We start from the raw sequence: 22,525 nt of genomic DNA on the forward strand, positions 1-22,525 counted from the left end.
ACCATAGGGGAAGGGAGTGTGAGAGAGAGAACGAAGAAAAAGATGGATGTCTTCTTTAGAAATGGCATTCTGTCTACTTACTCATTAAGGTTTTTTGATTTACAATCATAATCTGGTTGGAGTGCCTACACTTGTGTACACACAGGCTTATGTGTATTTGTGTGCATTAAAAGGAGAAAAAGCAATGGGAACAAAACCAGCTAAAGTCAGACAGTTTGCTAAAGGTAACAACAAAAAACAAATTTATATTCTAATTCAAAGGTAGCGGATTTAAAGCTCACTAGAGTCTCCAGCTCATGTATAATGAACACTTACTGTGTTGTATACATTACATTGTTACTTTTGTTTCAGTTCTCCAGTCAACATTTAATACAATCAGTTCAAATCAATATAATTTTCCCAACAATTAGAACATATACTGAGCTCATCATCAGCATCATTTATTTGTCTGGGCAGTTTTTTTGGTCTATGTAAGATGGACATCTAAGTACAATAAGATGCCCAAGAGTTGAGGCTTGAGCATCATGCAATGTTGGGCATGTCGAGTTGTTTTATTTAATGGTAATATATCCTAAAAAGACCCCCCCAAAACAAACAAACAAACAAAAAAACAAAAACAAATGGCCACTTAACCTGAAATCAACATCATAATATCTAACTAAAATAACTGAAAACACCATTAGGACAAATTTATTTGACATTTTCTTTGAATTTGTAGTGTGGTTTATGGCCTATGATGCAACCTTGGCTTAAAGTTAATGTAACTTTTTTGCATATATTTTAGTAGTGATATGAGCAATAACTAACTATCTTAATTTGGCAAAGTACTGTGAAAGCCCCTGGTGATAGAATCACAGAACAGCACAGGCAGGCAAAGACGGATATTCCCTATCTATGACATACTGCAGGTTTTGATCAGGGATTTATGGTTTTGACATAGCATCAATATTTGACGACCTGGTTGGACTGATTTCAAGCTTCATACTACAGCTAGCCTGATTCCCAAAAGTTCCATATTATGGCTTTAAGGCTATTTTACTTCTGGTGAGCACATCACTGCGGACATTGTTTTGAAATTAAGTAGGAGTAATCAGGTAGTTTTGCATTTTACTTTTTTATGGATATTATACAGAAACTACTATGGATAGTTAAGCTAATTACTGTAGTTCTTCGTGTTTGGTTTCCATATTATTACCATATTATTCTATATATATTCTATTGCATTATTGTTTTGGTCTGCTATTATCTTGCTATATCCATTGCTTATATCAAGCCATTACCTGGTTATCACTGTGATGACGACGATTATAATAACTCATCAAATGTCATTTATAATCATTAATAATATTTTGTTGTTATTATCTGATTTTATTCCAATACTATGTTATTACTGAAATATTACCTCGTGATTACTTAGATATTGCTTATACTGCAATATATTATATTACTATTATATGTAAATGATTTAATTTCATGCACTGGACTGTATGTTGGATCTTTCATAAACGTCTATGAGAGAGACAGAGAGCGAGAGCGAGAGAGAGAGAGAGTTAGTGTGTGTGTGTGTGTGTGTGTGTGTGTGTGTAGGTGTAAATGTGTGTCTATGTTTGTTAATGTGATGGATGGCCTCCCATTAGGTAGGTGGCAGGCTGAGAGATGAGAGGAGAGGACAGGACAGTACGACATGATAAACTGGACCACCTTTAAACTACCGACCATACATCAACAGACACTGCTCAGTGCCAGACATAGAACGGACCAGAACACAACAGACTGCCTCTAATAGAGTAGATGAGACAACTCTTACTGCATTAGTCATCAGTACTACCTATAGTGGAGAATATGATAACCATCACAATAAGGCAAGCTACTAAACTAGATTAACCTCTGCCCTCCTCTATATTCCTGCTGTCAGATGAAACACATGCAGCTGTAAATCTGATTCTTAGATGATTTTGAAAAGGCATCATGGACCTTGATAAGCGAAAAGATAAAAGTCAGGGGGGTAAATTGTAGTAGTTAGAAGTCATAAATGACAATTCTTAATGGGTTTTTGTATCATCCAAGAATATTTAAAATATCTTCTTTATCCATTCATTCATTTCGGAAAAAAGACCAGCAAAACATGCAATTACAGCCTTTTAGTGAGGATAACAACCTAAAAGGTAAACTATTTTCTTTTTAGAGACTTGAATCTAACATGACAATTTCATAATGTAATGGCCGATGCAAAGCTATAAACTGATGAGAAAAGAAAACAAAAAGAACACAGGCAAGAGCTAGCTTATTCTACAATCTAAATATGATAGAAAACTCAGTTAAACTAAGAGAAAATAATACTATATACTCAGTTGATTAGCAAGAAATGTGTGAAAGGGTTAGGTACATTCACAGACATTTGGCTGACAGAAATACATGTAATAGCATTTAAACATACATGAGTTCACACATATGTAACAACAAAGCATGAGGTTCTTTGGCTAAAGGTCATAGTAAATGTAGTTGTTTGAAGGTGTGTCTGGGCTGTGATAATGCAGAGAGAGACAGCAGGCTGCCTTCCCAACGTTAATGTTCCCAATTTACTATCTAATTACTGCACGGCAGGCTTCATAGCCACACTTATCTAGCCAAGACCCAGGCAATTTAATTTTTGATTGTATAACTGCAATGATGGAGGGAGAGTTGTGGAGAGGGGGCACAGAGAAAGATAGAAATATGGACAAATGCTAATAAATTAGAGATGGCGAGTGAAAGAAAATGATGGAGACAGAGAAAAATGTAAAAAAAATGTTAATAATGTCAGAGAAAAATGAGTGGAAGAGAAAAATACAGATGTAGAAAGAAGAGTGCTGACACCAATTTAAAAAGTTCACATCACTCTACTGGTGTCAAGGAAAGAAGAGTGTGAGAGAAGAGGGAGGAAGAGAAGAATTGAGACAACAGGCGGTAATATTACTGATAAGAAAAGTAGGGGCATATTCAGAAACAAAGATGATCTTTGAACTCTGAGATGGTTGGAGGTTGGGTGTAAATGGAGATGGGGAGAGACGGGGATATTAGTGATAAGAATTTTATTGCATTATTATTGATTAAATAAGTGTATAGAAGTGGGGGAAAATAAGAGCAAATCAGAGAGGCCAACAAATATGATTTTCATAAATTGATACTTAGTGTTGAAAGATAAAAGGTGAAACATAGGTCAAAGTATTGATAAGCTACAGCATTTTACAATAGACATCTCCAGGTCTATGACCACTTTGGGATACAGAAATGTAAATAGTGACTGCATGTTTTAGGACTAAGTGACAACGAATTAGCAATACGTACTGTACATCCTCTGGTCTGAGTTTAAATTCTGCAATATTAAGGCAGTAAATATTTTTAGCTACAGAAGGCTATCCATCATCTGGCTAATGTACAGCTAAATTACATGCTTATGTGAACCATTGCGCTTGCCTAATTTCAGAGCCAGGGCATGATCTATTCATGCTACCTCACCTATTAACACCAAATACGTTCTACCTTCACCTCCTCCCATTATGAACATTTTCTCTCTCTTTTCATTCTAGTGTTAATCTTTCTTTGCAATAATCTTTCTCAGTCTATCTGTATCTATTTCTTTGTTGCACCTTCTATCCTTCCTTCCCTTATTCAGTTCTTTCCTTACTCATTCTCTCTCTCTCTCTTTCTGTCTCCTCTCATTTCAACTTCACTTTGTGTCTCTGTTGATAGCAAATGAGAGGAGATAGATGACCAGAGAATCTCGACTTACTGACAGCTGACAGATCTGTCAGAACAGATCTATCAAACACACATACATATATCAGCAAACATGTAAATATGCACACTTACATGGACATGCACACTCAACACACACAGGTGAGTTATCTCATGGTTTGAGTAGGGATCAGCAAAATCTCTTGGTGTGTAACACATCACATTTTTTATTTTAATGTCCACAAGTGCTTCTTCTAGAGATTTTTTAGTTCTTGGTCAAAAAAGACACTGAACCCCAAACCCTTGGTGCCTTAGGGGAGCCAACTGTCCCGAAGAAAGTATTAATTACATATCAGTAGTATCTACTGTGTAATGATATATCTGCAGAGTAGGTCAGGTCTTCATACATTTAATCTGATATAACACCTTGTGCCTGCCACTAAACTGATTACTAATGTAATAAATGTTGGCTCTGAGACAAATGATCAGAGTATTATTCAGTGTAGATTACTAGCAGTGATCTACAGTGGCAAGAAAAAGTATGTCAACCTTTTAGAATTTCATGGTTTCCTGCATTAATTTTATTAACAAATTGAATGTGCTTAAAATAATGACACAAAAAAAAATCTGATCTTTTATGTCTTTATTGAGAACAACCATAAAAACCTCATAGTGCTAGGGGAATAATATGCATATACTGTATGAATAATAACCTCCAAAAAGCTAACTGGAGTAAGGCATTAGTATACCTGGAAGAAAATAATTTTAAGTGCAAAGGAAGATGTATGACAAATTAATGCAGAAAACCATGAAATTCCAAAAGTTTCACATATCTTTTCTTGCCACTGTACATTGTGGTAAAGTTGCAATCAGATCTGAATGAGTATCAGCAAAGTCAATGAATAAACAAAAATTGCGTATATCTGATGGACCATAGTGATGGAAGTGATTCAAAGTGCTCAACGGGAAATAACTGACCTTGACATTAAAACATTCTGCAGAGAAAAGCAAAAATGCGACTTTGTGTATTTGTGCGTGTATCTGCTAGGACTGCATAACACTTTAATCCCGCCTAACTTGTTACTTTAGGAGGATGTATGCTAAGAGCTGAATACACAAAGCAGACTGAACACTATGTGTAGAGCGAGTTCTGCTTGATGGCTTGTGCTGTTCACTGCACAACCACTTCAATTGTTGTACAATATGATATCAGTAAATTATGCTGATAATACTTGAAATTGTACTTTAACATAAATAAAGGTTACATTTAGGCCAGAGCTGACCTTTCAATGCTTCAACAGCGTTTCGCGGTCTCCGTGTGTGATTTATTATTTGTGACTGGTGAGGTGCAGTACAGTGTACAGTACCTGCAGGTCTGGGCGCTGTGCTCGGTCATTGACACTAGCAGTTTAAGTGCGTGAAGTGGGACAGGCGCTGGTGCTTGAAGAAGAGACTCATACCTAGACACAAACATGCATGGGTATAACATTTAGTTTTTTTTATAGTCTTAATAATTAATTAATTAAATAATAATAATAATTGATAATAATTGTTATACAGTAGGAGTAGAGAAAAGTAAATGTGGGAAAAATAAGGAGTGGAGAGAATGTGGGGGAAAAGGGAAAGGAGAGCTGTGAGTGCTAGGACCAAAAATGGAGAGCGTGGAGTGAACAAGAGGTAACCACAAAACACAAAAACAGTTTAAAAGGGTACATAAAAATAATAATAGTACAGGAAAAGACTGCATAGATTCACACAGAACATGTCAAGTAAAATGAGAAAAACACAACATAAATGTCAATGTCTATTTTAAATGTTGGCATGTTGTCTCTGCTGTCCAAAGCCATGTGCAATGGCTGGATGCCAACATTCATAAAGACAGATTCTTGTCAGTTACCTGCATTTGACAAGTAGTAAGATATTACATCCCCACACACTGGTAAGTGCAACACACAAATACTTAATACAATCTATTCTACCAGGGAGCTAGAGCAGGAATTTGAGATACTTAAGTCCTTATTGCAACACTAAATTCACAATGTGTGTACATTTTCGTTAACTAGACTGCCATTCAGATGACAGGTGGACTTGACCAGGATAGAATTTATGATGGTAGCGTATTCCTGTTTAAATTTCAGAAATCAGTTCTTCTAAAGCTCAGCTCTGACGTTATCACCATTTGACTCTACTATATTTAACATGACTAGTAGAACATTTGCATAGACAGACTCGTTTGGACATCATAAAACAATGCCTTGGTTGTCAACTTATATTTTAATGTTCAGAAATATAACCAATTACACCACAAGAAATAATAATTTTAACTATTGTTTGATTTCTCTTAATTCTAATCTTAATCTTAATTCTTAATTCTATCAAAGTAATAAAGTCAATGTGTGCTGTTTTTTCTTTGTTAAAATACTACTCATAGAACCTACAACCCATTCTGTTATCACAGAAAAAAAATGAATGGGTCACGCCAGGGACACTGTCACACCAGTACTAAATAATCAGACAAACCTTGGAAGCAGAGATTTAGAGATAAGAGCCAAGATTGTAGTAAAAGAGTTTTCCTCTTCTTTTCCTTCTACTGCTGTTCCTCCTTCCACTCTCTTCTCTTCCTCATCAGCACCACCATCTTGAACCAGGAGAATGAGGCTGAGTTCTGTCAGCACCCTCAAAACAAACACGGACCACTCCACTATAATGTGGGAAAAGACAAGCAGGATTATTATAGTATATGATATGCAAAAAACAGTATTAATGACCCACAGGAAACAAGCACAAGAAACTGGCTCCAAACATATTCTTACTCTTTTATGTTGGGACCCAGAGAAGCCACAATGGAAATAGTAATCACTCACTAAGGGTCTAAAACTAAAACAGCACACTGGTTAAGTACAATGATGTTTCTCACAAGCTACAACTCATTAATTCAGAGACTTTTATAACCTCTGCTAAGCACCACCCTTCCTCTTTTGCAGCTCTTTCCTTTGCACACCTTCTTATTATGTAAACTCATAATTTGCATGTTTAACTACATATAAAAGTACATACAATACCCATCTTATTTGGCAAGATTCTTTTAAACATGTGAGCCTACTTTTGAAAAGATAATATAAGAACATTTTGTGAAAAGAAAGTAGAGCTGCAAGGTCCAAATGATATCATAGAAAATCAAACCAGGGACATTGTGGTTAAGTGGTATAAACTATAACTATTTAAAAAATCACAGACTCCAACCTTTACTAAACTTCTCGTCTTATCTTTCCAATTAGCCATTTCCTCTTCCCTCCTCCCTCACTGTGGCATTTGCTTCTACATCTACACGTGTTTCTATATCTCCTGTCTCACTTCTCTCTTACTCAAAACGGACCATCACTTACCATTCATGCTGAAAGCCAGAGTGATCAGAGGAGGCAGGATAGCCACAACAACCTTCAAGAAACATAAAAAGAGAAAAAACTTTACACATGTCACATCGCACTGGTTCTTAACTATAATAGTCTATGAAGGCTGATTACCTACTCAAACAAACAATGCCAGAATCTAGTAGACTCATTTACAGTCTGGTAGATAATGTCTCAACATGAATCAACACAGGTGAAAGCAGTCTGAAATTCTGTAGTAGGATAAATATAGGTTGTAGAGCTAGCAAAACAACTGCCACTGTGCAAAGGCATCATATAAAGTTCAAGTTCATATTCAATCCTATTGTTGAGCATGAAAAGAATAAACATTATCAACAGTTCAATTCGGTCCCATAGAAACCACAACAAAGTCAATCTAAGTCTCCCTCTAAAAATAAGACTTAATATACAGCTAATCTGACAACAGGATATATTTTTAGATTAAACTCAATAGGCGAGACTGTACTATATTAATTCAGTGGACATCAAGCATATGGACAACTGTCACAGAGGATCATTTTACTATGGAAGTGCACTGTTGACTGATTTCTTTGATCTCTCTCTCAGACACACACACAAATTAACTTCCGCAACTGGCAAATCCTTTATTTAGTCATGAATTTGAATTGCATGAATTTGCATCATTATTAATATTGCCATAGAAACAACACTGATGCCGAGTTAGTGTGTGTGGGGTCATTACAGTGAAAGCCAGAGAAAGGAAACTACAAAGGATGTTGTCCACTTATTGGTCTGTGCATCACAACCATCAAAAGACTGAATGGAGTGTGTATATTTGTGAGGTTACATGTCCTACCACATTTGAAATCCTTTCTTGCCTCTATTTTTCTGTTTTAGGTTCTTACACGTTTAACTCTCTGCCTACTAAACACAGGTGCACAACATGCACCAGTGTTAGTAGTTTTTAGGTTTTCTAAAGTACTAAATGGTCGTAGGTCTGAAGTGAAAAGAGACTGGTGGCTTTCTCTGCCAAACTGACACATTCTATTTATTGTAACAACAACAACAACAAAATCTTAACTTACTGAAAGTTCAATCTCATACTTATTTATTGCCTTACTGTGTCAACATTATGTAAATTTTCAGATTTTTTTACAAAAACAAAAACACCAACCTACCTACATATGTCACAACACAAACATGTATCACATTAGACCTCGTGGAAAAATAGCTGCAGTACAAATATTTGACATTTAATCGCTGAGGCCTACTACATTTTACAGCAGTTTGAGAAACTGAGAAGCAAGTGTGTTTCAATCTATCTAGTCTAACTTGTGGGATTCTAATTCTTGTATTTGTTGGCAAACGCTGATGTTCTCCCAAAAAACGTCATCTCTTATTGATGTTACAAGCCAAAGACAACAGTATAGTATATCCTGTTTAGCACTTCACCTTTAAAAAAGTCATGAATGAACCATAGTGGGTGACATCATGTTTAGTGCTAAAGAATTGTATTTGATTGTAACTCTTTAAGTTTACATTTTTAAAGCTCAATCACACTCCATGTCAACTGGGACTGGGACTTCCTGACCATGAATAACTGGTATAAACAATTAATGCTGATTTAGCTGGAAGGTTTTTACACAATTTTAACATTTTCCCATATTGAGAAAGTACTTGTGTAAAAGACTATCGTAATGGATACAAAACTTTCTCCAAAACCTTAATCTGTGATAGGGATTCAGAGATGTAAATTAACTCAAACACAAGTGTGTGTCCTTGTTCAGCAGGCAATAAAAGTTCATCTGAGCTGGCTGGTAGTAATTAAAGTGTCTTCCTGTGTTATTGACTATCAGTAGCAGCAAGCCTCCTCTTTGCTCCTTTCTTCTATTACTCATCTCTTTTCTTTCTCTTCCTCTATCCTGCCTGTGCTGCTCTCCACTTCCATATGTCAATACTCATTAAACACAGTCTCATTGTCCTGTTACATGCACATACACACACACACAGACCCACACACACACATATCTGGTGAGGCTCTGTTGGTTCAATAGTTGATTAGAGTCTTGTGTAATAACCTACAGGTTGACCCTGTGTCCTCTAACCACTAATAGACAGGTTTAGTAGACTGAAAGACACCCTGAATATAAAACCAAGGGCCACTATATGAATGTACAAAACTGGGGTTGTTCTTGGAGACACTTTTAACAGATGGCTGGCTATTTTATAGCCCTAATTTCTAGAAAGCCACTTGCATTACGTATTATATGTTTCTAAATGAGCAAAGGGTAGAAAATGTGTGTTAGAAATCTGACAGTTGAAAGAGCAAAACAGAATACCAGGATTATGACAGTCTGTCTGCAACATATTAGAAGTAATGGGCTGACATTTGTTGAATATCACATGATAACTGTCTATATTTCTTTACAAAGATCACAGCAGACAACAAATCAGCCAGGAAGGCAGGTAGTCAGAAAACAAACAGACAAACAGTCAGTATTGCATCAAGTGGCAAGATATTCAGCTGCATACTGCATGAATACTTACAGTGCTGTTATATGGTGTGATGAGAGCATTGTGCTGACTCAGAACTTCCACAATGGACAGAGTTGTTCTAATTAACTCCTCGCATATTGCTGCACCTAACAAGGAATAAAATATTAAGTATTGCTGTTATTGAGAATGGGTGATTTGAATTGTGAACTAGCAAATGAATCATGGTTGATATTCTTGTGTTTGAGCAAGGCAGTAAACCTCCATAGTTTCTCCGCAACCCTAGTCTCTGACCTTGCCTTGTGCATAACACATTTAAAATTCAACACCACATTTGTCTTTTCAATCTTGTGTGTATCAATCACTCTCCTTATCTTCATTTTTATCATTGCATCTCTGTATCGCCACCATAACAGTTAGAATAGAAATTGACCATGTGTAGACTGTGAGCTTTAGTTTACTGGTTGCCTCAAACATACTGTATTGTAAAAAAAAAAAAAAGTGTTAATTAGAACAATTTATAAAATTCAATTAAAAATGTTCAGCTTTAATTCAGCTCTTTAATTCTAGGTAGCAAATGCTTAGCAGTCATTGACATGAAGTCTGAAAGCTCTAGAAATCATCAGATGCTATGTATCTCCTCTAGTGATGTTCTTACTGCCAGGCCTTTACTGGCAGCTGTCCTCACTTCCTGCTGGATTTTAGGGCATTTTCCCTTGTGAAATGCATGTTCAGTTGGATTTAGGTCAGATGATCCCACTTTATAGCAAAGATCTTGGTTTGCTTTGACAGTATTTGAGTCACTGCCTATCTGCAGTGTAAAATACTTTTGAAGCAATGGCTAAATGTGAGCAGATAATAAAGCCCTAAATACTTAATCCTGCTGCTTATGTGAGCCTTCACATTATCTATAAATACAAGAAAACCAAATGTAAATGCAGCACTTGAAATCAAACTCTAGAACTGTATCCATATAATTATAAATAAACCAAAGAGAAACCAACTCACACCTGACCATGGAACATCTGTGCAGTCAACTGTCAAATAATTTTCATCCCCTTAAATTGGGGGGGATTAAAAAATGGTTGTATTCACATTTTTACATTCACATTTTAATTTAATTAATAATAAAATTTAATTTTTATTTTTTGGAGACAAAAACACACAATGATGATGATATCCTTAAAAAAGTTGTAAAGCAGATCTTGACTGCTGTATTAAATACATAATTTTTATCAATGGCTTTAAGTAACAATGAATAATATAAATTGTTTAGACAACATGTATTGTATATTGTCATAATTAAAAAGTAACTCACCCACAGCACTAGCCAGATTTGTTTCATTGGACTCTATAGAAGTGATATATTTCTGGGAGAAAGAGTGAGGATAGACACAGCATATCAATTAAAAGCTTTAGCAATGCTTGGCTGAGATAATTTTAGTGTACTCTAGTGAATACTGCTTAATTTTACTGTATTTATCACTATGTGCTCCTGTGTGTTTCAGCTCTTTTCATCTACAGTATTTGCCTCTCTATTAAACATTCACAGGCTACCATGGAAATGAGTACTTTACTTTTATCCTCTTATTGTATCCTATATATTATTCTAATTGCCTTAAATGTGTTGGGATGTTACTATATGTTGTATTAATGTGTCAAATAATTAAAATTCAATATGTCAGAGTGCAGAGCGTTAGTTTAAAAACAAAAACTCTAATGGGTGGCAGTGGGTGATACTGCAACAAACACTTACAAGCAGTAATCCAATTTGAGCCAGAAACTCTTCAGTTACAATATGAGACCTAAAGACCTTAGAGAAGACAGAAAGTGAGAGAAATGGTCACACATACCAATGAGATTTGGCAATGGGACAACTAAGACTAAAAAAGAGAAATGGAACAGAATTGCTTTATAAATAACTTTATTGTCTTAAAGACATTTTATAAATGATAATAGTGTAGAGTCACGCAGCTATAGACAAATATATGCATCTGACACCTGACTAAACCAGGTCACACCAGTACACATATTTGTTAATAGGTCCTTAGAACTGGGCCCCAGTGACATGTATGTATAAATGAAAATGCACTGACAATTAAATAACTAACTTGCAAAATAGTAAATATGGGCAAGACTTGATTTAGGTAGAGAAAAAAATGAATTAGGTCCCAGTTACCTGTGATGAAAGTAGTTCCAACACTACAGACATTGTAGGCAAAGTGTGTTTGAGCTGTCTGCTCTGAGCTGTTGATGGGTGTCTCCTCCCAATTACACCTTGTAATACACATAAAACTTCCTCTGGAAACAGGATGCTTTGTGTTATACTGTTGTGAATTTTTGAAATGTGAAACAAAAATACAAGCACAAAAACTACTCTATCACAGTATTTATTTTATGTTATGGCTCTTATAATATGTTCATATTATAATATGAATATTTTGTATACCAAAGCTTTAAATGGATGAAATCTTCAGTAACACTTGCAGACTATAAAACAACTTCATTATAGGACCAACGTGCATCAGCTCAAGGCCTTCAAGGTCTGTTAAACGTACATAGCTATGAACACTTAAATAGAAGGGCTATTGAACACAAAATAAATAGCAACCATCATATATAAATGCATACATTTAAGCCAATAAAAAGAATTGGTGGGTTGGAGTGTCATCATATGATTTCTGATCCTTAAGCTTCTAAAACTGGCAAGGAAGCACAGCGTGTAAAGTGATTGACACAAATGACACTATGTATGGTCAACAGGTGAAAAGAATGTATCTATGGAGCAAACCCCTAATAGGCCTGGTAGGTTTCTTGTCCAAAAACATATCACAAAGCACCAGATGCCAAACAGCTCTCCAAGAAATTTCAATAAAACAATATAAGAAAAACACATTCAAAACAAGACATACCTAAAAAAAACACACTAAAAACCACTAATAAGTGCTTTGTATAAAACCCACACCCTGTGTCAATTTTAGAAATGTTTTGGTCAGAAATCACATGGTGACACATCCCAACGATGGAAATTCATCTTACTGGCTCATATGTATGGATTTGCGTATGATTGAATGCAATGTATGATTTGTTTAACACCTGTTCTATTTAAATGTTCTTAGCTATGTACTTTGAATAGACTAAGATGAAGGCCATGAGCCAAAATGTGTTGGTCTTTATTAAATATAGGTAAAATTACACAGAACAAGCACACTCATATGTAGCACTGTGTGTGTGTGTATCTGAGCATACCCAGTATAAGTGGTGCAGTGCTACTCAGATACGCAATCATCAAGTCCAGACACTGAGAAAGGTATCCCGATTGGCTGGGATTCTCTCTCAGAGGAGTGGCTTTGCGTAAGTCTCTTTCAAGGTACAACACAAGCCTAGAGAGAAATAGACACACACACACACTGCATGTCAAAAAACTGAAAAAAGCTACTTAGCTTAAGTTGTGCATATAGTAATATTGATTACATTTAAACATTTGACAACATTTAAATGACACAGGCTTTTTTCCTCGTTGCTGAGCATCTCACTCACTATAAGATGTTCAGCTGTATCAACTTAGTGACTAACATGTAAAGGACACAGACATTAACAATATAATTCTAGTCAATGAGAATGAGCTATTACCTTTTGACAAAAAGCAGAAAAAAGAGGTAGCAGCCTGATTGCCCGGGAGAAATAGACAGACATATCATGTGTTTGAGAACATTTTTATTCTCTCCAGATTATGTGTTTTGAGCATAATAATGTAATCAATAACATTCATTTCACAAATTCAGAACGGAGCGGAAAGGTTGCCACTGCTGATATTCATTACAATTCATGACAAAAACATTCACACATATGTATGAGTGCACACACGAACACAAGCACAAATGCAGAATTATTCAGAAAGGTCAAGTTAGTTAGCAAATATTGATTCTATGCTTTAGACAGGCAATGGTGCAGAGAGTGTGGGGGATTTTGAATTCTGTAATTTTGTTTCTTATGCTGCATAAAAGATTAGCATCGAGGTCTTACAGTAATAGAAAACAGCTACTATTACAATACTGGGAGTCCACTGGATTTCAAAAGAACTGTCATGCAATGGTAATTGCTAGATTTTCCAAAACTGTTACACTGTATGTGAAAACATAATCTTTAGAAGGTCATATTAACATTCACATCCAGTGTAACATTGAGCCTCAACAGCATTCAGTGTGGCGTTTGCATGTATTTGGTCATACAAAATGAAAAATTTTATATGAAAGTTTATGTTGCTAAAGAAAAAAAAATAAGGGATTAAAAAATTAGGGGATCACCAAGGTTTTTACATTTCATCCTGAGGAAGACCTCAATTCCTACCAAGTTTCATCTAACTGCTGATGAAAATCAAACTCATGGTGGAGATTTAGCAAAGTTGTTAAGGTACAACATCAGGGAATAATAAACATCTATATAGAAATATGTGCCAAATCATTAATATGTTGTCTAACTATATTCCATCTACCCTTCATCCTATCTAATTTTCTTCTAAAGGGTGTGACAAACATATTTGACTGGACAAAATTAAATGGCAAAATGATACTAGGTCACACTAGCTGAATTTGGTGTTGGGGTAGCTCTTTGTTCAACAGAACCTAAGATGTCATCTGTAATGACCTTGCCTGCCTCAAATATAATGACTTTTTTCTAATAATGACCTTTATATTCTGTGTTTGCTCACTGTGTGTATTTGCACTTGTGTCACTGCTAGACGTCTGCCTCTATTAGACTTGTAGCTATTTTTCCAGATTGCTAAATAAAGAGAGACAAACTTGCCATCACTCTGTCAGTCACTGTGGGAGACTTACAATGTACTCACACAACTGACCTACAAGTGGCTTGCTCTGTGTGTGTGCGACTGCTTCTGTTGAAAGTCATTCCACTCCACTCCCAATGGCAATCTTGACACTTCCTCAGTGAGGCCTGTGCAAGCTTATCTCATACAGACAAAAACACACGCAACCCCTCCCCACTCCCTCTCTTCCCCCCCACACACACACATTTTCACGCCACTGAGGAGCTAATTAAACATGTCTGGGTGAGAGAAGGAATGGAAAAAAATGTGTGTCTGTGCGTGTGGTTGAATCATGCAGAGTGCTCAGTGGGAGAGAGACAGGCAGGTCAACTCTGACAGCTCTGGCACAGTGAAGAGAGGGAGTGCAAGTAGAGATATAGAGCGAGAGAGCGAGAGAGCGAGAGAGAGAGAGAGAGAGAGAAAGACAGGCAGAAAAAGAGAGCTTAAGAGAAAATGAGAAATAAATAAACTTTTAATCTGGGGCTTGAGGTCATGTGTAAAAAGAGGTTTTTTGAGTCAAAGGTAACAAAGCGGTGTATCTCACAGTTGTTGGGAGCTTCAGTATAGGTCAATAATCTTTTTCCCCCAATACCAACTGGTAATGTATTACCAGGGGAAGTGGGGGTGTATGTAAATACTGTAATGTATATGTCATGCATTTGAACATATGGGCACATCCACAGATGCGTTGCAAGTTAGTTTGGAGTAAAACACCAGACAACCAGCGAATGAAACATTTGAAGTTCCAGTGAAGCTACAACATGCAGCAGCATAAGCTAAATGTCCAGGTTGCATACATTGATATTATCACTCCCATGGCGACTATGCTAATTAACACAAGGTTACACAGAGTACACTGTCTTGCCAACAACCCCAGGCAGCATTTTTATGAAAAAGTCTCTATTCTAAAGGCAGCATGCTTTAAATGACATATAACTGGGATCCTGGGAGTGCATGTATGAGAATAGGAAATCTGGTTCAAGATAAATAATTCCACAAAACCATGAATGAATTTGGTAGGTTTGTTGATTTACTGTAATAATCTTGTAAATCTTAAACTCAGTTTGTTGTCCAATGTCCAAACTAAATCAGTTAAACATGTGACTTCAGCTATTTATCTCTTGCTGAAAAAAGCTGTAGCTTTTCCACAGCCAGCCCATTCCTAAAATGCACTCCAAAGTGAATAAATCTGAAAAGTGTAGACAGGACAAAAATATACAGTACTATATCATTTAAATAGCATTTAAATAAATAATCAGTGAATATCTACACTGCAAGAAAAAGGAATATAGGGAAAGTAAAAACAAATGTTTCTGTGACTGTGATTTTTTTTTTCACTGTACGCCAAATTGTTTGGAACTGGTTTTATAACCCTTTCCAGATTCATGTGCAGCAACAATTGCTCCTCTAAGAGCATAGCTTATATCTTTCCCTCTTGGCACTGCGTTAACACACACCTGAATGCTCCAGGCCTACAAACAGCCAACATTTCTGTTTTTATAGAGGTCTGCACACCTGCTGATGATCAATGATTCAAGGGCTGATGATTAGCAGCACCTGGTTGCAACTTTTCCTCTAGGTTCTAGGGGTACTTGCCCCTTTGGTTTAATTTTTGTTAAATAAACACTGGCCTGTTGAAAAAAGTAATAAAATGAATAAAATAAAATGTTTTTTGCCTAATACTAAGACTCAATATGATTAGGAGATTATTATCATGTTTTTACAAACTTCGGAAAAAAAAACATTGCACATGACTGTATAATTGTTATAATAGTTGCATAATAGTTTTCCTAAGAACAAAACATGATTTAAATACAGTGTGAGTGTGAGTGCATGTGCATGAGTGTGTGTAAATGTGTGTATTTACCTGTTTTGACAGCAATAAAGCAGTGTGTGTGTGTTGTCCTGTATTAGTAACAACAGCAGTAGAAATGCTTTGGCTCTAGTTACTGTGGATGGACTCTCTAGACAGCGTAGCACCTTCAACACCAAATCCTACAAGACAAAAAAAAAAGTAGTAGTAGTTAAAATCTCTGTGAGCCTAGCTGTCTAAGTTGTTACTAATGTATATTGCAAGATTCAAATCAATCAGCTATATGTTACTTTACTAGCACCATTGCAAAATGACACCTACTTGCTTACATGGTAACACCTCAGCTAAGTAGCTTTTACTGCCCAAATATTTAAGGAACTGTTACAATTTCTTTCCTTGGGAGTTCAGAAAAAAACATCATTTTGTGAAAATACATCAACTACCAGGATAAAACGTAACCAGCTCAGACTCCAAATTATCACACGCGTGCATGCACACACACACACGCGCGCACACACAAACACACACTTGTGTGCCTACAGCTACTTCAGAAATCCAATCACTTAGCATAAACCCAGCAGCACAAACTGGTTGGAAAAATTTTGACTGGCCAACATTCATTACTATTATCATCACCACCAACAACACACACTACTTTGTGTCTGTGTGTAAGCTAATGTGAGTTGCATCCATGTGTGTTCATAAGGCGACACACCAAGTTAATTAACTTCAAAGCCTAGTAGTGTGGGTTTAGCTGATAAGTCCCTCCCCACTACCCATAATGCTTTGCTGAAATAGAAGACTGCAGTATGCTCATTCAGCCAATTAGCCCAGATACTGACATAGTCTACAAATTAGCGTATGCACATCCACACACACATAGTCACTGTAAGGCATGCGTACAAACACATGCACAAACACTAACAGACAGAGTTCTGTATAAACAGACTCTTGGACTGTCTGTCTTTGTGCCAGGGGAAGAGTGTGTTGGGGTGTGAATGCATATCAGTGTATAATTAGAGCAGAGTTGAAGTACTAAGTTTGTATTCTAGTGTTAAATTGGAAATGCTCAATGCAAATAAATTCAGTTCAGAGTCAATTACCAATGCTAGACTCCAAGTTAAAAACCTTCAAATCAACAATCAATTTTAGCCCCTCTGCCTCACAAAGATTAGCACTTCACATACATAGTAGATTGGCTGTCTCATGAAAAATTAAATAAGCAATTCACCACAAATTAGGTCATGTGCAGTTCAATATTAGTTCATGAACTGTATGGAAGACATAAAGACAGAGAAAACCGGAAGAAAACAGCTAGAAATCACAAATTAAAATACATTCTTAAGGCTTTTGTGCTTTCATCCCTCAGCACTTGTAAAAACTACCATATTAGTGATATTCCCCACCTTAACTGCTCTAAAAATCCAATCCTGCTTAGTAGTAATGGTTTTACAACCATCCAAACTGTAGAAGTTCTGTGTAGCAAAATAAATAAAATATAGCATCAAAACAATCCTGTTGTTCTGGTTTTAGTTTCTTGTAAGCTGAATCAATTTTCATTTGACATTTTTGTAGTACACTCTTAATTTGTGATGCAAGTGTGCAAGATGTACCTTGCTCTGTGTGACACGGTGTATTTGGATGCGTGAAGTGAGTAAGGCAGCGGCCATAGCAGTGAGCAGGTGCTGCTGAACCCTGGCCCCTGCACCACCCACTCCTTCCAATATAGCTGCTGAGCTACAGGAGTCAATCACTGCCAAAAAGACTGTTGGGACCACCAATGTTAGCCTAGAAAGAGACTGAAGACAAAGAGACAGGTGAACACAAACTCACATACAGGTAATGTACTATATGTCCTTTGTAGCTTGCATGTTTCCATTTTTCACTGTAATGTAATGTTACACTTGAAGTCATTCATTTTAGGTAGTTGAAGCTTTAAAGTCACTGAAGTTCTCAGTGGTACATAACACGGACTGCCAAGTAACCTACAAATGCATCTGCAATTCCACTCATGTTTCCCATTAACAAGAAAGTGAATATGATTCATAATATGTAATGCAGAACATGTCAACTGCTGCATGCAGGTTCTGTGAACAAACATATACAGTAGTACAGGTATCCCAATTTGATATTTGGTGGGTAAAACTAATTAGCCAAAAAAGTTGTTGTCTTTTAGAATAGAAGTCCATTCACATTTTCCGCATCCTTGTACCTATTTGTGAACTGCTATACATCTTGTAAATTCTGAAAAAAAACTATTGTTATTTAGAAACACAAAGAAAACTCCATACTAAGAAATTAAAATAAATCTATTCACTTCTTAAGAAAGTGATGATAATGCTTTCATTAAAGAACATTCAGAAATCAGTGTTTGTTTAAATAACCCCAACTTGCAGTCACTGCTTTCATGCGTTTTGGCATGCTCTTACATTGCTGTTGCATAAATGTTTACAACTCCTGCAAAAAAATCAAACAGGATTCAGATGATCACCTAATCACAACCTCATCAAGCAGACTTAAGTGTGCTGGTGTAGGACTTTAAAAGACACTGGTATGGAATGAATGCCATTCTCATATAGATGCTATTTTACAAAAAGATTGCAGTGGTCTCCAGAGCTGTATGTACCAGTTATAGTATGAGTATGCAGCCATCTGAGGGCAGGCAGAAAGCATGAATTGCACTTTAGAAGGCTATACATTTTGAGCATCTGAGATTGGTCAGGGGAGGCAAAATTGATCATTTTCAATCAGCAATCACAAAACAAGTTCATGCAGTCAAGTATATTAGCCAGCTTTTATCTTGAAATTCCAATAGTTGTCTATGTATATGTCTAAATATATGTATACAGTATACAGTATGCATATGTATTATGTATACATAATAATACATAATACTTTTTTTTAATTTGTGAAAGAAAACCTTGCCAGTTCATTAACATCTACTTGAATTAATCACCATGTTTTTGTTGATGTTTATTTGTATTTGTGGGACTTACAGAAACTGTAATGTTTCCATCTGTACAGAGTTACATATACATGGCTGTGTACAAGGAGGTGTTTTTATTTGTGTGAACTTACTGAGATGGCAGTAACTCTGACAGCTTCTACCTTGGAATGAGTAAACAGGTACCACAAGGCAGAGCCAATCTCTGTGGTACCTAGGTGGTGCGAGGGGCCAGAAACAGTAGTGGAAATGTTCTCTATGATTTTTGCCGCCATGTGATGAACTATGGAATCATCCTGCAAGACAGACACGTAAACACAATTGAATCATTCATGTTCACAAATTGTGTTGACTACAAGTAATTTTAAGAAGTACATATTATTTATTGTAACTATGAATTTAAGAGTGTTTGGGCAAACCCAATTAGCATTAGTCCATACCACAAAATGAGCATCTGTTCTCAGAGTAACTGAACCCTTATTGTTTCGCCAAGACACCAAACAGATGGCTATACTAAAATCTATTAAGTTAAAGAAAAACATCAATGGCTACTACTGTACTGACTAAAAACATTTAACCTTTTTGAAAATGAAGTTTCCAAGTCCAACCAAAGTCAAGGAGGTTGTTAAAACCTTTATTGATTAAATCCAAAGTCTTCAAACCAACACCATGACACAGACCTCAGTGCCCTTAACAAGTACTATGAAACATGTTCTGATGTAGATATGTATTGGCACTATATTGCTATTATTAACATTTAATATTAGAACAAGTGGTGGATGGCTATTCTCTTTCAGATCGTTTACTCTTACTATTAAAAACATACTCTATTTTAAATTAAGTGAATCTTTTGGAGCCCTGTGATGGACTGTCGACCTTTCCAGGGTATACCCTCGCCCAATGATGGCTGGGATAGGCTTCAGCACTCCTGTGACCCTTGAGTGGACAAGCGCGTAGGAAAATGGATGGATGGATGAATCTTTTGGAATTATCTACATTTATGTTCAGTACACATTTTCTTTGTCTACTGTAAGTTAGTTCTAAATATTGTGTTTATTCCTAATATACACAAATCTGTCAGTTGTTGTTAACATTTCTGTTCACAGGTCTACAATATGCAAATCATAATGCAATGTTCCATAAAGCATGGTGTCTTTGGACACAACAAAGAAGTGCCAAGGAGCAGTACTCAACAACGCTAACGGGAAAATGTTTTGTGGAAGTTTGGGAAGACCTTTTGAGTGATTCGTTAAGATAGCAATTCATACCAACATTGTTGAGCTGAAGTAGTTCTAAAGGAACAGTCCGAAATGCAGCTGCTCAGTCATAAAAATTAAAGGGCTCACTTACTTTTTCCTTGAGCACTGTGAATGTTTAATTAAGAAAGATGATGTGTTATTAGCTAAATCACCATGTGTTGTGTCTTAGATCACATTTTATGACTAATTAACACATAAAATAGATAATCTCAAAGGGTTAAAATTATTTTTCTTTTCACAAAATTTATACATAACTGTGGACAACTGGATCACAATGAACATTTTTTGGGTTATTGTTAAGCTACAAGTTTAAAACTCAATTATAGAAAAACTGACATATAGCAGACATGAACAAATTACAAACTGAGAATCAGCTTCCCCTCAATTTCCCTTGATACAAAAAGGAGAAAGAGGTTGCAGATGGCGTGTGTGTGCATTTGCGAGTGTGCATGAGTTAATGTGCAAGTGTTTGTGTGTGCTTATGTGTATACTACATGTGCCCACACACCTTTGTTTGAGTAGAGAACAGTTGTTTATGTTCAGACAAAGGGGCCACGCTAATGAAATCTCTGTGGCTGAGGAAATGAGTTTTTCCAGGAAAGTCATTGTGGGAAAAGGAAGTAGAACAGAAGTGATTGCCTCTGTCAAGTTATTATTGTGTTTCACTGTGTTACATCACTTAGATGACACTCTCCCTAGATATGAGTTACAATAGAGCCTATTCACAAAACACAGTTAACTATATTTTGTGGTAAAGGTTTATAAAAACCGGTGAAACATCAATTTCAGTGTTTATTATGATAATTATGAAGTGATGCAGATGACCAACCACATTATTATGCTGCTAATAATTATTATTTCGTTGTAATTGTTCATATTTCAGATATAACTGCAGAAAACCCATGTTTGTATATATGCAGTGCATAGCATTAAATAAGAGATTTCTGATTGTTAAGCCCTGTGTTTTTATAATTTTCAATTTCACACAGAGTTACCACAATTCCATCTTCCTGAATATATGCACTATGCGATAACAGCAAAATAATTTCCATATGGCCCTGCAGAAATCTCACGTCCAGAACAAAGTGAATCTCATACAATAATAAAAATCTTGATTCTGACATTTCAGCTCAGAGACACACCACAAGACAACATCAAAGACCAACTAACCTTTGTCTGGGCCAAAAAGTAGCACTTGGACATTGCCCACAAGACTGCAAGACTATAGTCAATGACCAGTTATCACATGTTGCACCCACAAGACTGCAAGACTATAGCCAATGACCAGTTATCGCATGTTTGCACCTATGTAAAAAGCAAATAACTCTCCATACCAAACCGTCTTATCTTAACGTTCTATGGTTAGGGAGGTATGACTACATACATACTGACTACTGACAATGTCATTTATTGGCTTTTATCACTTCTGTTCCTCTCCTCACGTACAGATTTGTTAAGATGAACACCCAATTTAACTGGTCAACAATATGCTGAATCAGCTGAAAAGCTGCCAACGGGGTTCACACCAGTGCCGACGGTGCAGGACACTGCAAAACCTAGGGTGACAGATGCTCACTGATGGCCTGTCATTGACCGATAGATGGCCATTGTCTTGATGTGTTTCGGCCACAAGAATACAGTGTTTATGTTAATGTTCAGGTTGTGACCCATGGCCAAAAATAAACTCTAAACATATCCTATTAAAGGATATTTGATCAAATCTGATATCTTAAATAACCCACCTATTGATCCATTACAGGACATGACATTGTGTTTTTCAACACCAGTGGACTACATAGCTTGACAACATAATGAATCTTTTGGCACCCCTCTGGGAACCAGTAGAATGGTCTGTTCCAGCATTCCCCAGGCCGTGTGGGCCAAATCACTAATGAGCCCACGGGGGAGCTCCCACTGTCTCTGTGTTTAATAGACTGTAGCCCTGCCAGAATTTACACAGAGAAATAGAAAGAGGAAGAGACTGAGTGAAAGAGCAAGAGACAGAGAGAGAGAGAGAGAGATCCTTATATGTGGTAAGAAACAAGTAGCTCATGCAAGTAACTCATCATTATGATGCAGAGACAGAAATACAGAAGACAGAGG

The 22,525-nt window shown here is 36.4% G+C and overlaps 1 protein-coding gene across 4 annotated transcripts in view; it reads right to left on the bottom strand.

Annotated features, from left to right (window-relative positions):
* Window positions 1-22,525, bottom strand: part of ulk4 (unc-51 like kinase 4) — a 63,722-nt gene that overhangs the window by 19,639 nt on the left and 21,558 nt on the right. For all 4 annotated transcript variants that reach the window (XM_026373364.1, XM_026373366.1, XM_026373365.1 and 1 more), the window contains 11 exons: window positions 19,298-19,459; window positions 17,833-18,018; window positions 16,274-16,401; window positions 12,831-12,964; window positions 11,761-11,882; window positions 11,338-11,394; window positions 10,900-10,951; window positions 9,636-9,730; window positions 7,104-7,155; window positions 6,238-6,418; window positions 5,085-5,177 (listed from right to left, as the gene is read on the bottom strand). In XM_026373364.1, coding sequence (XP_026229149.1) covers window positions 5,085-5,177; window positions 6,238-6,418; window positions 7,104-7,155; window positions 9,636-9,730; window positions 10,900-10,951; window positions 11,338-11,394; window positions 11,761-11,882; window positions 12,831-12,964; window positions 16,274-16,401; window positions 17,833-18,018; window positions 19,298-19,459 — 1,262 coding nt within the window. The remainder of the gene's footprint in view (window positions 1-5,084; window positions 5,178-6,237; window positions 6,419-7,103; window positions 7,156-9,635; window positions 9,731-10,899; window positions 10,952-11,337; window positions 11,395-11,760; window positions 11,883-12,830; window positions 12,965-16,273; window positions 16,402-17,832; window positions 18,019-19,297; window positions 19,460-22,525) is intronic.

This window comes from Anabas testudineus, chromosome 16 (assembly GCF_900324465.2).
Source record: "Anabas testudineus chromosome 16, fAnaTes1.2, whole genome shotgun sequence".
NCBI lineage: Eukaryota > Metazoa > Chordata > Actinopteri > Anabantiformes > Anabantidae > Anabas > Anabas testudineus.